Here is a 16,310-nt window from a genome sequence, read left to right on the forward strand (position 1 = left end):
CACATCAAATTATGTTGACTTAAATACAATTTCATCCTCCTGAAGACATCCAGCAGCTCTCAGTTTACAAACCTCGACTCTGTCAGAGCTTTTTGGTTTGTTCTGTTTTTTGTGGATTTCAGGATAGCGGCGGGAAGATTAATATAATTTAAATGCTTCCCTGGATTTGAACAAAGATGCTTTCACCTCCCTGACGGCATCTAGTGTGAATATCCACCATGACTAAAACCAGTGTCCTTTGTTTTACCTTAAATCTGCACACACACACACACACACACACACACACACTGCTCCACTAATCTGTATCATATGATATAACGAATTTACCATTTGCAGCATCACAAGAACAAAAATGTCCGCAGCACTAATTGAAAACCACCTTTATTTGTGTGCGTGTGCGACGTGCCGTCCGTCTCTGAACCACATGAACACACTGCAGCCTCCTGCAGTTCCTCCTCCGTCACACACACCACATGTTTCTACCCTCAGCAGACGCAGTGTAAACACCTGCTTCTGTTGTTTCCTCTGTGGTAAGACGGCACATGACGCAACACACACATTAACTTCATCATTTTGAAATTATTGCTTTTGGTCGCTTTAGTGTGAAACATGGATATTAATATAAAACTAGTTTGTATGATAAAGGTGTTTCTACCCCACAGCCCCCCTCATATCATCATCATCATCATCATCATCATCATCATCATCGAGACCTCCATACCTTTTAATGTCTTTACATTTTTGCCACCATGAATCGTACCGATTCTTTAATGCTGACATACTTTGTTGTTGGTTGTGAGAACATCAGACAAGTTGATGACTTGACAACTATTGAATATTCAGTATGTTTTGTAGCACTGATACAGCTGTAGTTTGCTTTGGTTCAGAAATCCAAACATCATATGACCATCAATTTTGAAAATAATCAGGCGATAGCCAGCGCTTATAAAAGCAGTTAAATCCTGTCAAAATTTATTTTAGTAAGAATATATGAGTGAAAACCAGGAAAATGCAGATCACTGTGTGAGAATCAAGAAAAATAAGAGCTGTCTTTTGTATTTCCTCCATTTTTTTGGAAGTAAAAATTTCAGGCTGCAATAATTTAGCTGTTTGCCACATGGCAGCAGAAGAAGCAGAAAACACAATATCTAAAAAAGTATCAGCTTCTAAAGATGAAATGTGTTTGTAGGCTGCAACACGTGAACAAATAGCTTCTGGAGGATTAATCATGAAATGATTATCCTGGAAATATTAAGTCGTGCAGCTTGAAGGCGTCCATTGATCACTGCTGTGGAGAAACTTTTATTTAAAGTGAAGCTGAACCATCACACGAGGTCTGCTGTAAACACACCTGTAACTACAGTTGGAGGTCTGCTGTAAACACACCTGTAACTACAGTTGGAGGTCTGCTGTAAACACACCTGTAGCTACAGTTGGAGGTCTGCTGTAAACACACCTGTAGCTACAGTTGGAGGTCTGCTGTAAACACACCTGTAGCTACAGTTGGAGGTCTGCTGTAAACACACCTGTAGCTACAGTTGGAGGTCTGCTGTAAACACACCTGTAACTACAGTTGGAGGTCTGCTGTAAACACACCTGTAACTACAGTTGGAGGTCTGCTGTAAACACACCTGTAACTACAGTTGGAGGTCTGCTGTAAACACACCTGTAGCTACAGTTGGAGGTCTGCTGTAAACACACCTGTAGCTACAGTTGGAGGTCTGCTGTAAACACACCTGTAGCTACAGTTGGAGGTCTGCTGTAAACACACCTGTAGCTACAGTTGGAGGTCTGTTGTAAACACACCTGTAACTACAGTTGGAGGTCTGCTGTAAACACACCTGTAACTACAGTTGGAGGTCTGCTGTAAACACACCTGTAGCTACAGTTGGAGGTCTGCTGTAAACACACCTGTAGCTACAGTTGGAGGTCTGCTGTAAACACACCTGTAACTACAGTTGGAGGTCTGCTGTAAACACACCTGTAGCTACAGTTGGAGGTCTGCTGTAAACACACCTGTAACTACAGTTGGAGGTCTGCTGTAAACACACCTGTAGCTACAGTTGGAGGTCTGTTGTAAACACACCTGTAGCTACAGTTGGAGGTCTGCTGTAAACACACCTGTAGCTACAGTTGGAGGTCTGCTGTAAACACACCTGTAACTACAGTTGGAGGTCTGCTGTAAACACACCTGTAACTACAGTTGGAGGTCTGCTGTAAACACACCTGTAGCTACAGTTGGAGGTCTGCTGTAAACACACCTGTAGCTACAGTTGGAGGTCTGCTGTAAACACACCTGTAGCTACAGTTGGAGGTCTGTTGTAAACACACCTGTAGCTACAGTTGGAGGTCTGCTGTAAACACACCTGTAGCTACAGTTGGAGGTCTGTTGTAAACACACCTGTAGCTACAGTTGGAGGTCTGTTGTAAACACACCTGTAGCTACAGTTGGAGGTCTGCTGTAAACACACCTGTAGCTACAGTTGGAGGTCTGTTGTAAACACACCTGTAGCTACAGTTGGAGGTCTGCTGTAAACACACCTGTAGCTACAGTTGGAGGTCTGCTGTAAACACACCTGTAACTACAGTTGGAGGTCTGCTGTAAACACACCTGTAACTACAGTTGGAGGTCTGCTGTAAACACACCTGTAACTACAGTTGGAGGTCTGCTGTAAACACACCTGTAGCTACAGTTGGAGGTCTGCTGTAAACACACCTGTAACTACAGTTGGAGGTCTGCTGTAAACACACCTGTAGCTACAGTTGGAGGTCTGCTGTAAACACACCTGTAGCTACAGTTGGAGGTCTGCTGTAAACACACCTGTAACTACAGTTGGAGGTCTGCTGTAAACACACCTGTAACTACAGTTGGAGGTCTGCTGTAAACACACCTGTAGCTACAGTTGGAGGTCTGCTGTAAACACACCTGTAACTACAGTTGGAGGTCTGCTGTAAACACACCTGTAACTACAGTTGGAGGTCTGCAACACTGCGTGTGTGTATGATGTAAGCGTGTTAGAGTGAGCAGCCACAGACAGGCTGCTCTGTATCCTGTGACCTGCTGTTTACTGTGACCCAGTGTCTGTCTGCAGCCCTGCAGCTACCGCAGCGACTGGCAGAGCGACCGCTAAGCCCTGTCTGTCTCTGCCGCTCTCCGGGTTAGAGCACACTAAGCTTTTCTTCCTCTCATTAAAAGGCATACGGGTAATCGCCTGTAAGCAGCTGGCTGACGCCTAATACCAAACAACAAATATCAGCCGTGATGCTGCAATCAGTGTCCATCTGGGCCTCAGGAAGAGCAGTGGGACACACTGAGGACCTGTCCCACCACAACAACACCACTGTATGTCATCAGGCCCTCAAAGGAGAAGTTTACATGAGAACTGCCCACAGCAGACAGCAGAGATGGACACGCAGCTAAACGCAGCTGCATGAAGTGTCGCTCGGGGTCGTTGCTCTGAAAGGAACAGGGTCGAGGATTCAGTGCAGAGAGCAGCGACGTGTTTCTACTCTGGTGTGATGTCTGTACGCTGGCTGCATATCATGGGGAGGCGCAGCCAGCTGCAGCACAGGGCGGGTAGTCAATAATAGGCAGAGGCTCAGCTTAGCTCAGCGAGATACACATTTATTGTATTCTACTCTCAGTGGATGTTTGGTGCTGAATTAAAGAGAAATTATTGAAGATTATAGAAAGAAAACAATAACGCAAGAAACAGCTGATGATAAAATACATGAAACATCCTTTACTGAAGGCTCAGGTGTGTGAACATCTTTGTAAAAAACATTTAATTACACATATCATGTTGTTATATTTCTGTCTTTAGCTAAAATTGTCTGATTCCAGATTGTAAAAAAACTGGAAGTACTTTGAATTTGAGTTTCAACATGACTTTCTTATTCAATATCGTCAAAAGCTTCACATTATCTACTAAATAGAGCTCGTGGCTGTGGCTTCAGATGGCGGAGCAGGTCGGCTGCTCCCCCGTCCACATGTTTAAGTGCCTTTGGGCAAGACACTGAACCCCAACATGCACCTGTGTGTGAACGAGTGTATTGGGAGGAAAACTGCAAAGTGCTTTGAGACTGTCGAGTTAAAAAAAGCACCATCGAGGTGCCGACCGTTCGCCAGCCTTTGTTTTGAAGGTCAAGAATGAATCTTTAAATCTCAACTATTAAACCAAACGTGGACGAGAAATTCTTAAAGCGCTCCAAAAAAGAAAATTGTAATTTGATGTCTGCATGTCCGTGACAACTTCTTGGTGTCATCTGCTGGTGAAGATCAGGAGACTGTTGTCAACTAATACTGTGTTTCATCTCACCGGGATCGGGGAGTTATTCTCTGCATGCTTTCTGGAGAATTTGGGGATATTATCAACACGGGAGGGCTTCGCATTCTCAGATATGTACACATGGTGGGTACTTTAATAAATATAAAGATGGGCTTCAGTACTTATATCAAACTCCTTAATGCAATTTCATTTCAAAGTAAATAAAAAACAACTTTTCAGATTGTAAAGGGTAAATTCTTTATAAACAAAGAAAAAAGTGATCTGACAGATCTGAAGCATTTGATCGACACTTGACACATTCAAGTTTCATTTTGGTTGGTATTCCAAAGATTTTCCACAGATTTTAAGTTGTAAGAACATTTTTTGGAGGGTAACTAAAATAAAACTTTAAACTTAAACTCATTCTGCATCATTTCTGGTGACAAAAATACTTTCCAAGAGTCCAAATAATAATAACAAAAAAAGCAAATCCAATGCGTGCCAACTGTTGGTTTATTTGTAGTCGAGGATTTGAGAAAGTATGGGAAAGAGTTTTTCTGTATAGAATAGAATAAATTCAGGGTTGCCAGGAATGGGGAGGGGGCAGCCGAGGTGTCAAATATTAACAACAGGGTCCCATCCCATCACCTCCTCCAGTTCCTGAGCAGCTCCTCATTAGCATTCGGTATTGTGCTCCCGGAGTGAGGTGACAAAGGAAAGTGCTTCTGGTCTCAACGGTTTTGAATCAGCTTCAAATCCCCTTTGTGTTAGCCAAAGGACCCCCTCCTCCCACCCACCCCACCCCCACCCACCCCACCCCCACCCCCCACGGCATCCTCCTGCCTCTCTGGCCATCTTCAACGGCCACCAACTCATCACCCTGCAAAGTTCTGAATGTGTGAGCTTCATCATGTGAAACTATACTGAGGAAAAAGGCAGAAATCAAACTGTGTGAAGCTTTTGTCATCAGTGCTGCACTTCTGGATCTGAGGTGTAGTAAATACATTTTTTAAACTTTATTACACAGAAGCAGGTCACTTCTCCCCATCAAATAAAACTTGCTCTGAAAGAAAAATTATTTGTTTAGTTTTTATATATTTTATTTAACTTGAGAAGCAAATGTTTCTATCATTGTGTAAGACAATATCGCACTGCGTTGTATCAAACTGAAAAGATGTAGACCGGTTTTAGGTATCTTTTAATCGCGATATTTTGTTTTGATTTTGATTGGACAAGTTATTTATGAAACATTGTTTATGGGTGGATTGGATCATTCACTGCTAACCTTTTTCAATCTACGGTATATGGTCACTTTGATGACTTATGCTGACATAATTCAGATGTGGCTTAAACCCACACAGGCCCAAATAGCTGAAGTTATAATGCTGACTAATAGAAAACTATGAGAAATTATAATAATAACTTCAATATCAAAATCAACCAACTTGTTTTTCCTTCTAATGAGACCCAGGTATCATTATGACGACAGATCTAGAGGAAAGTGTTATATTTTGTTTTTAACTATGTTTTTTTTTTTTGGAGTCTCAAGAAACTCCAAACAATGTCATCATCATCAGCTCAGAGGAAAACAGTTTCAGACAGGAGAGAAAAACTCAGATGACCTCTCATTAGTAAGTCTGTTGGTTTGATAAGTTTATATTAATATTACTGGCCTTTGTTGTGAGCAGTAACTACATGTGCTGTTACATATGACTACTGTATAGTTCATGTCAAAATCCTGAAGCGAGGAGCAAACAGAGAAACGGACAAGAAGTGAGAGACAAAGCAGGAGAGACCGGGAACAAAGGAGCGGGCGTGCCTTCGGACGTGGCCCCGCCCACTCACCGCCGCCCAGCCAATCAGCTCTGGGTTATGCAAATGAACTCGATGCACCGCATCGTTCCTGCCCTGGCGGTGACGTCACCCGCACATCTCTCTGTCTGGCTCTGCAAGGACTCAGACAGAAGCAACAGAGGACCTGAGGGAAGCCAGCCGGGGAGGGGCGCTTTTGTCAGGAAGGAATATTACACTATCTCCACCGCCGGCTCTGGAATAAACACGCTTTTTCTCCGCCGTCTTTCCGCGCACCAACTCGGCCCGGTCGGCTCGGATCGGGACATCCAGAGTCCACTGGGAAAACGAAGGGGGTGGATGTTTTTTTTTTTTGTGGCTCCTTGCACTGTTTTTCTTCCCCCTCAGCCGCACTGATTTATTTGCACTGACCAGTTGTCTTTGAAAAGCGGGTCCGGTGCCTCTCCCCTCCTCCCCTTGTCCTCTCTTTCTTTCCCGATCACTCCTTTTTCACCCTCCTTCCTTTTTTTTGCCTGCTATCCAACTCCGCAACGCTGCAACGGCGCAAAGATGCCCAGCTCGCTCTTCACCGACAGCAGCGTCCAGGGAGACGCACTGGACGACCAGAGAGCCCTGCAGATCGCCTTGGACCAGCTCTCCCTGCTCGGCTTGGACAACGACGAGAACTCTCTGTACGACAACAACCAGGAGCCCCGCAAAAAGAGCGTCAACATGACCGAGTGCGTCCCGGTTCCCAGCTCCGAGCATGTGGCGGAGATTGTGGGCAGACAAGGTGTGTGTTTCAGTGTTTGTAGACAGTTTTGGCTCCATGTTTTTTTGTCATGCAACGCAGCTGAGCGGTACAGGCAACACTTCCCCAGCTGTTATTCCGTGTGGGAGGAACAAAATGCCAACACACACTCCAGTTACGCACGCTGTGTTAACACAGCGCTGCTTGTCTGCACAGCCGCTCCTAAAGCACACCTAAAGATACGGACCGGTGGATTCGGCATCATTAGAACACACCGGGCAATAATCAGTGTGATAAAACGAGAACTTTTCTTACTGTCTCGCCAGTAAGTCACGCGTTGTTCCTCCTCTATAAATACAACAGTGGTGGGCGGCAGCGAGTGGCACACACCAAGTCAAGAAGTTGAAATTTAAGTTAAATAACTGCCTGTTAGGATTTCCCTGTACATGCCGAATTGAAGCCCACCCCAAACCAACTCCAACGACATACTAAGGCATGCTATTTGGTGCGTATTTTTCGAGGCAAGTGATCAAGTTCAGAAAATGAATGGAGTTTGGTGTTGAAGAAAAAGAGTCCCTACATGCTTTTTAAATGAAAAGACACTTTTATGACGTTGGGACGGAGTGCAGCAGTGACCGCTGACACGACAGGTGTTCTTATAGTGACCGTCTGATAAATTAGGAGATGTAGGTCACCGAGCCGGGAGGGGAACACGCAGCCCGATGGCTGTTTTTTTTCTTAAACGGCTTGCAGATTTATTTTTACGACTGCGATGGTGATCGGGACTAGATTAAATCTGGTCAACGGTCACGATCTTACCTTGCCACAGGCGGCAGCCGCCCGTGGCTGCTCAGATCGAGCTCAGCCAGTCCTCCAGCTGTAGGGCTGCAGGGCGGTACTGGTGCTTGGTTACATATGCGGAATCTGCTCCCCTCCCTGTACTGCTGCTGCTGCTGCTGCTGCTCCCAGGAAAACAAAGAAACTGTAAGGAAGCAGCCTCAGCAGGACATTTGTTTACATCCCATACCCTCACCCACCCCCCTTGTGTCAGCTTGTACATAGAGATTTACATGTATATACACACCTGATTAGTGTACAGCCTGAAGTGAAACACATGGATTAGTCATGGCATTATTTTAGAGAGACTCTCCTGATCGAACCTACACATATTTGGTACTAACTCATTGTGAGTTAATGTTTGGACCGAGTTTAGGTGGCTTTGCCCTCCTCTGCAGGTTACGTCATGCTGTCCCACTCAGCTGGCTTCACTCGGCCAATTATGTCATTCTTGACTTGTTTCCTCAGCTAGTCCCATTTTGGTGATACAGTCATGTGTGTGCGTGCTGGAAGGCCACTTAATGCCCTGGTGCCAGGCTATGAAAGGTTTAAGTAGAGGGATACCGTGGTGAATGAACAGGAACCATCATGTGTCCAGAAGTGAGTTGCGTGTTATTGTTGGTCGTGGTGGTAGCATGTGGTTTGGATTTCTTCTACTCCAAAGGTTCTGGCTTCACCTGGTGTTTGACAATAATAAACATCCAGCAGACGAGTTGAATAAAGTAGTGGTATTACAGATCACATATTCTGACGTGTTGTTATTCCGGAACCGACCCTCACTTTCATCTTTTGCTTCCCCGCCTCAGGTTGCAAGATTAAAGCGTTGCGAGCGAAGACCAACACCTACATCAAGACTCCGGTTCGAGGCGAAGAGCCCGTGTTTGTGGTGACGGGCCGGAGGGAGGATGTAGCGATGGCCAGGAGGGAGATCATCTCCGCCGCCGAGCACTTCTCCATGATCCGAGCCTCCAGGAACAAAAACACCAGCCCCAACGGCAGCGGCACCCCGGTCCCCGGGCCGCCCAACCTGCCCGGACAGACCACCATCCAGGTGCGGGTGCCTTACCGCGTGGTGGGGCTGGTCGTGGGACCCAAGGGTGCCACCATCAAACGCATCCAGCAGCAGACCCACACCTACATCGTGACGCCGAGCCGGGACAAGGAGCCGGTGTTCGAGGTGACGGGGATGCCGGAGAACGTGGACCGAGCACGCGAGGAGATCGAAGCCCACATCGCCATGAGGACGGGGGGCATTATCGAGCTGCAGGATGAAAACGACTTCCACGCCAACGGGACCGATGTGGGTTTTGATCTGCACGGACACGCCACCTTGTGGTCGAAGCCCAGCGCCGGGATGACGCCCAGCTCGGTCCGCAAACCCTTCTCCAACTACCGCAACGACTCGTCGTCCTCTCTGGGCAGCGCCTCCACAGACTCCTACTTCGGCAACAACAGCTCACGCATGGCCGACTACAGCCCCCCCAGCCCCGCGCTCAGCTACACCAACAACAACAACGGCAACAACAACAACAACAACATCAACGTCAACACCAATGGCAACGGGTTTGTTTACGGAAGTGAGGTAATCTCGCCTGACTGCACTGATATGACCTTTGACTCCTCGCCGGGGTTTGAACCGACAGCGGCCCCGCCGGGCCTCCTGTGGTCCCAGTACGACAGCCGCATGACCCCCTCCTCCACCGGAGGCAGCTCCCCCACCTCAGCCATGTTCCCCACCAACACCTCCACCAACGCCAACGGGATAGGGGCGAGTCAGAGAAGGGTTAACGGCTGCACCCCGCAGCCCCGGCTGTCGCCGCCCCTCCACGGTCACACCGGAGGCCCCGCCGAGCACCCGCTGGCCCGCAGGGTGCGCAGCGACCCCGGCGGAGGCTCGCTCAGTTACCCCGGCTACTCCAGCTCCATCGCCTCCCTGCCGGGCCCCCACCTCCCCGGGGTTCCGTGCGACTCCTCGGCCTCCTCCTCCTCCTCCTCCTCTTCCTCCTCCTCCACTTCGTCCGGCACCAGCCGAAAAGGCAGCCGCGACTGCTCGGTGTGCTTCGAGAGCGAGGTCATCGCCGCGCTGGTGCCCTGCGGACACAACCTCTTCTGCATGGAGTGTGCCAACCGGATCTGTGAGAGGAGCGAGCCCAAATGCCCCGTCTGCCACACCGGCGTCACTCAGGCTATACGTATATTTTCATAAGAAGTGTAACTCTTTGACTGTGCCGAGACCGGCTACAACAGCAACAACAGACTCTTCATACTGCTTTAAAGAGATCAGCCAATCATCCGTTTGGAAAGTGTACATAGGTATACATATGTATGTAAGAGGCTGCAGTATCCAGACAAAAGGGACAGACACCTTTTCGGGCTCCGTCGTAGTTGTTAATAATATACTGTAGCTTGGGGAAATATTTTCAACATCTAAGTGCATGTTTTAAATATTACAGTATAGTAATCAATAGTTCTAGTTAATTGTACCCTATATTTATGAAGTGAGGACGGAGGTACGTGGGTCGAACCGTAGACTGTTGGCGGGATGAGCCTTCCAGGTTTGCCCATCGAATGTAGTGAGAGGGGAGGCGGCGGCCGGGAAACGTGGAGGGCGTCCAGCCAAACAGGACTTTTGACTTACAGAGATACTGCAGCTCGAGGTCAGAAACCACGCGAGGGAGGGCGAGCGAGCAACAACATATCCTACATATATATGTATAGAATCAATTTCCACAAGTTGAAAGTTTTAAATGACATTAATACAGATTGAAGTATTTTATTCTTTTTTGACTTGAAAGATTATATTTCTTATTGCAAAGATGTTTACAGATATTTTAATTTAAGTTCAGTGAACTTTTTGTAGCTGGGTTGAAATATTGTTTATTTTCTAGTATGGCCTTATGGCATTGATCACTGTATTATTTTAATATCACACGACTGTGGGAGGAAATCCGAGTCCACAAAATGTGTATTGTATTTGACAGTATTCTGTTGGGATGGAGTTTTTATAGGTTCAGCAAAAAATGTCTTCTAAATCTGCTTCACCCAGCATATTTTTTATTCTGTAATATAAAGCATATTTTATTCTATATTATTATGAAACATTGAAATGTACAAAACTTAGTAAGTTGAACACAAAGAAACTGTTTATGCTTTCTAAAAATTTGTATGAATTAGATTCCAGTGGGAATTACAGGCTTCTGTTGCACCACTATAGTTTTAGTATTTCTATTTTAATACATTTGTTTACCACTTGTTTATGTATATGTAGGTGAAGTTACTTGAGCGTAAATGTACTTTATTGAGCAAAGTTTAAGAACAAAGTATATTTTATTTTATGATAAAGGGCCTTTAACCTCATGGTCAAATACTAATATTATATTTGCTGAGACAAGATTTGAAAATGTATCAAGAGTTTTATTTTTCTGACATTTAAAGTTACATGATAAAAAGTCAAACTTAAGTAATGGTGCTACTTCATGTTTTTTTTAAGTATTTCTATATAAGTCCAATAAAAATGGTACATTCATGAGGTGTGTGCTTCTCTTCTTGCTCACCTGTTGTGTTCGGCTCCGCTGCTGCTGAGGATTGTTGGAGTTTAATCATTTTCTGAACATTTGAACCCTTTCAGCTTCCTAATGGAAGCTCAGAGGTGGCAGGATTATCACAGTGGCCTAATTATGGAAGGTCTGCGTAGACAGGGGCACTTGGCCTGCCTTATCACTAATTAGAAGTGCTATGTGACCTACTTTTATCCAGATATACTGGCACAAGGACCATAATCTGTCTCTTCAGGGTATTGATGGAATAATGAAACCCTTCATCAAGATACGGAGGAATTTGAGAAATGTGGCATTTGATTGCCATGATGTCATTTAATGTTGCTGCTTATCAAACCTCATATTCTGAAAAATGGCCTCATTGTGTCTTTTAAGGTTGTAACAACGAACGGTTTTCATAATCAAATGTTAAAGTCGTTTATGTCAAAAAAAAAAAAAAAAAAAAAAAAAAAAAAAAATCGAAATATTTTGTTGTTTCAGTCTCTTAAACAGGATGATATGATATGCTGCTTTTCTCAGTTTTATATCATTTTAAAAGGAAGAGTTGGGGTTGTGGACTGTCGGTTCAAACAAAAGTAGACATTTAAAAACTTCACCACAGGCCTTGGAAAGTGATGATGATCATTTTTCATTTCATCAAGTGCCAAATCAATTAAATAAATAATCAGTTGATAATCGATGGTAAAAATAACATGCTGCAACCCTGTTGTCGTTTACACAGATTTGGCACTGAATGATTGGCCAGATATTTATTGATATTTAAATGATCTCGTTTCCACTGCAATTTTGTCTTATTTTGTTTAACTAAAAGAAAAAAACTTATTAACAAGGCAAAGGTTCCAGGTTTTATGAGAGAAAATGTCTGTGGTCATTTTATTTAAAAACAGATTGGTTTGGTAATATGTAACAGTAATGTACAATTAAAACTAAAAAAGCTTTTCTTTTTAATAAATCAATAAATCACTTGATTTGTAAAATGTGAAAACATATCCATCAGGAAATCCTGAAGCACAAGCTGATGTCATCAAACTGATTGTTTTTACCAGAACAACGGGCCAAGACCCAAAAATATTCACAATCACACATAATCAGGAAAAGTAGTAAATCTTTAAAATTCAGAAGCGACATTTCTGTCTGAAATATGACGAAATAGATGCAGATTATTTTTCGGTGGTGAGCTAATCATTTCCTGGACATTAACCATTTGGTAAAATCATGACCAGCACAGACTCTGTGACACAATGAGGGAAGTCTGCAGTAATTGTGAGGTTATTATTTTGTTGTATGATGAAAGAAAGTGGACTTTTCAGATGTTACAGCACTTCATCTTTCCAAGAGCTGCTAATTATTATAATCATATCTGGGATGATTTTGTGTCCTCTGCTGGTGCAGGCGAGGCCTAAAGCCTAAAGCCTAAAGCCTAAAGCCTAAAGCCTAAAGCCGAGCACTGTCAATGAGCTTCCAAGTAAAGTCAATTAAGACACCTGTCTTCCAAAGGAATTTTTAACCAAACCTTCTTGTGGAAGTCTTGTCCACACCCTGATTTATTTTAACTGCACTTTGCTGGATGTGTCACAAGCCTCAGTGGGAATTCTCTTCTCAGTCACACACACACACACACACACACACACACACACACACACACACACACACACGTTTCCTTCCCTGGGCTGAAGAGCATCCTCCTGTCATGTGGTCCTGCTGGAAACATTGACGTTTAAACACATGCTTCGCTGCAAGATAGTAAATGTGGACAGAGAAGGCTCTAATGATGAGTTTAAAATGGAAACATCTAACTCAGGCGCGCAGAAACTGGCCCCATAAACCATATTATTAGGAAGCAATCTCACCGCTGCGGAAAAGAGTTTTTAGCCAAATGTGCAACACATGGAGTTCACATACGGCTGCTTTTTGGTCAAAGATTCACTAAAAGAAGGACTGAACTTCTTCTGGCTAAGAGAAGAAGTAAATCCTGCACAGAAGAAGCCTGACTCAGGACTGTCACTGTCATTTTCTTTCAGCATATCTGCTGAAATCCAGAGTTTAATTTATTTAGACAATTTAATTTACTACTATATTTGAATATATGTGATTTTGGGGCATTATTTTACTGGTGTGAAGAGACATAAGGCATCAAATCTGTACAAACATGTCGGAAACATTAGGAAAATTACACTAATGCTCAGATGATAATGACCTTACAGCTTCTTACTGGTTTTTATTGGTTTGAGCTCATGTTTATAACGGTGGAGTTTGCTGAAGAAACAGAAGAGAACACATTAAATCTCCTCCGTGTCTTTTTTAACTGTTACTTTGATAATACTTTAAGTTACTACATGACTTAATCTGAGTGTTTTTTTAACCTGTATTTTTTTCCACTCATTTCTGTGACTTTGTAGATCTTCATCTTTTGTTACCATCACTAATGAACAATTGATTTATGTGCCTGTCAGCAGGGCTCGCTGAGCCAACACACTAACATTCAATTCAGTTCAATTGTATTGAAATAGTGCCAGACGATACAGTATTATAAAGAAAAAACAGACAATTTCCAAAAGTAAAGCCTCTATTCCACTGACCTTTGCTCCATGCAGCACATTCCATGAAAGATGAAACATGATGTATTTATCGTGTGAACAAAAACTTGTATGAACTGATGATTTTCTCATGAGACTTTGACTGTGTCTATATGGAGACTTGTTCGATGGGAAACTAATTTATTATTATTATTTGTGTATTGCATTATTTATGTGTGGTACGGGAGCTGCACGACCCGGCAGTGCATCGTGAAGGCAGCTCTCCTGGACGTCGACAACACCCGCCTCACCCGCCTCACCCGCAGAGCAGTCACCATGGAGGGAGACTCCACCCGTCCTTTACAGCCTCTTCAGCCTCCTGCCTTCTGGGAGGAGATACCGCAGCCTCCGTCACCTCCTTCAGACTGAGGAGCAGCTTCACCACAAGGCTGTCAGGATGCTCAACTCTCTCCCCTCCCTCCCCCTTCACCCATAAACTCTCAACGTTTGCACTATTGACCCGTATTTGCACCACGTTGTACTTATATATACCGCAGTTAAGCGTCACTGTGGTTGTTTTTGTTGTTACATATTTATACTTTTCTTGTTTTATCTATCTACACCGTGGGACTGTTACAACATTTCGATCTCTGCATGTCTTGTACATGTGGTGGATTGACAGTAAAGTTGACTTTGACTTTATGTAGAGTTCAAATCTCTAACTTGCTGCAGCTAACTGGCAAAAGTCCTTAAAGATGTGTTACTCTTGAAGTCATGAAGCTTCAAAGTAAACATGAACTTTTTTGACCAAGAAGGGTTTCAGATTGAGTCAGTCATTTTTAGAAATATAAATGTGCGAGACAGATTCAGTCAACTTCAATTCAGTTGTACTTATATGGTCTTAAATCACAGACATAAGTAACCTCAGAATACTTCACAGACATCTTACATCTTACATAAAGATCCTCCTGGATTTCACTGAGGGTTTTTATGATTGTTACAATCAAACATGCATCATTTTCCAGCGGCTTTTCTCCAAAATTGTGATGCAATTGGTGAACTGTTATGTCATTTTTCTGTGGTTGCGGAAATTACGCAATTTGACAAAAAATTGGAAGTTGAATATTGGCAAGTTCCACCTGGTTTGTTTAACTCAAACTTAAAAACAGCCTGATTAGCCTTCAATGACGCAAGGGACAACTCAATGTTTTCACTCAGTTTTCAATTCATCAATCAAATAAAAAAAATATGACAAATAATTAAATTCTAATTTCTAATTTAATTCAGCACCAATTTGAACACTGCTGCTGGCAATATTAAACATTGTATAACCATAGTGCTTCCTTCTCCGTGCAGGTGCTCCCACTTCACTTGATGTGGCAGCTCTCCCACTGCGCTCCCAGTCAGTGGCCCCACCGGAAACAGAGGCTGTAACTTCAAGGTTCCATGCTGATCCTTTTTTGTTCCTGCTCATGATGCGTCTTATGTTCATGCCTTCATGTTCAAATCCTCTCTATTTGAGTTTTAACTTGACACAAATAAAACATTTATATTTGTTTTTAACTGCTACGTAATGAAGAAGGAGTCACACGTCATCATACATGTCATGATAAGCACACAATTTGCAGAATTGCAAGGTCCCACAAATATGGCAGAGATTGGTTGCATTTGTAGTATTGGAAGCAGACTCAGAGGTAAGCAGTCATCTGCCTCAAGCGGTCGGATTGAAGAGAGAGCAGAGAGAGAAAAGAACATCATCGAGAAACAAACAATAAAGAAAACGCAGATCAGAAACATCTCCAGAAATAACTGCAGAATGGAAGAGGGACAGAGAGAAAAAAAAAGCACAAACAGACATAAAAGGGAAAGTTAATGACATGTTTCGGTAGAACATACGGAAATTCATGAAAAGTGAAAGAGAAGAGGTGCTCAGTGCATCATGGGAGCTCCCTCACCAGTCTAGGCCTTTAGCAGCATAACCAATGGATGGTTCAGGGTCACTTGAGCCAGCTCTAACTATTAGGTTCATCTAAAAGGAATGTTTTAAGCCCAAGGTTAAAAGTAGAGAGCGTGTCTGCCTCAAAAAACCCAAACTGGTTCCACAGGAGAGCAGCCTGATAACTTATGGTTCTGCCCCCATTCTACCTTTGGAAACTCTACGAACCACAAGTCAGCCTGCAATCTGAGAACAGAGCGCTCTGTTGGGATAATTGGACGGGGATGACTAGTTTTTCAGCATCACTCTGAGACAGGATGTTCCAGTCCATTGAGACTTGTCTTATGAGTGAGTTAAAATCACATCATGGTTAAAACTAACTCCAAGGTTCCTCACAGTAGTACTGGAGGCCAAAACAATGCCAGAAAGAGTAAGTGTATGGTTCAATAGAGAATGTCTGAGGTGTTTCAATGAGTTCCGATTGCCTCGAGCATTATGCCTTTAATCATAATGACATGTTCCAGCCTCTGTAAGAAAATGTTGTGATCAACTGTGTTGAATGCAGCGCTAAGATCTCAGCAGGACAAGTATAGAGACCATTGTCCATCAGTCCATTGTCTGGGACTGAAAATCTTTAAACAAACTATTCCTGTG

The 16,310-nt window shown here is 43.7% G+C and overlaps 1 protein-coding gene across 1 annotated transcript; it reads left to right on the forward strand.

Moving 5' to 3' along the window:
* Positions 1–6,217: 6,217 nt before the first annotated feature.
* On the forward strand, positions 6,218–11,173 carry mex3b (mex-3 RNA binding family member B). Its single transcript, XM_069172906.1, has 2 exons — positions 6,218–6,852; positions 8,454–11,173. Exons 1-2 carry the CDS (start codon positions 6,630–6,632, stop codon positions 9,851–9,853), a joined length of 1,623 nt encoding a protein of 540 aa, XP_069029007.1. The 5' UTR covers positions 6,218–6,629; the 3' UTR covers positions 9,854–11,173.
* Positions 11,174–16,310: the final 5,137 nt, after the last annotated feature.

Source organism: Embiotoca jacksoni, unplaced genomic scaffold, assembly GCF_022577435.1.
Source record: "Embiotoca jacksoni isolate LCO1_2020_lvr unplaced genomic scaffold, fEmbJac1.0.p SCAF_56, whole genome shotgun sequence".
In the NCBI taxonomy this organism is placed as follows: Eukaryota; Metazoa; Chordata; class Actinopteri; family Embiotocidae; genus Embiotoca; species Embiotoca jacksoni.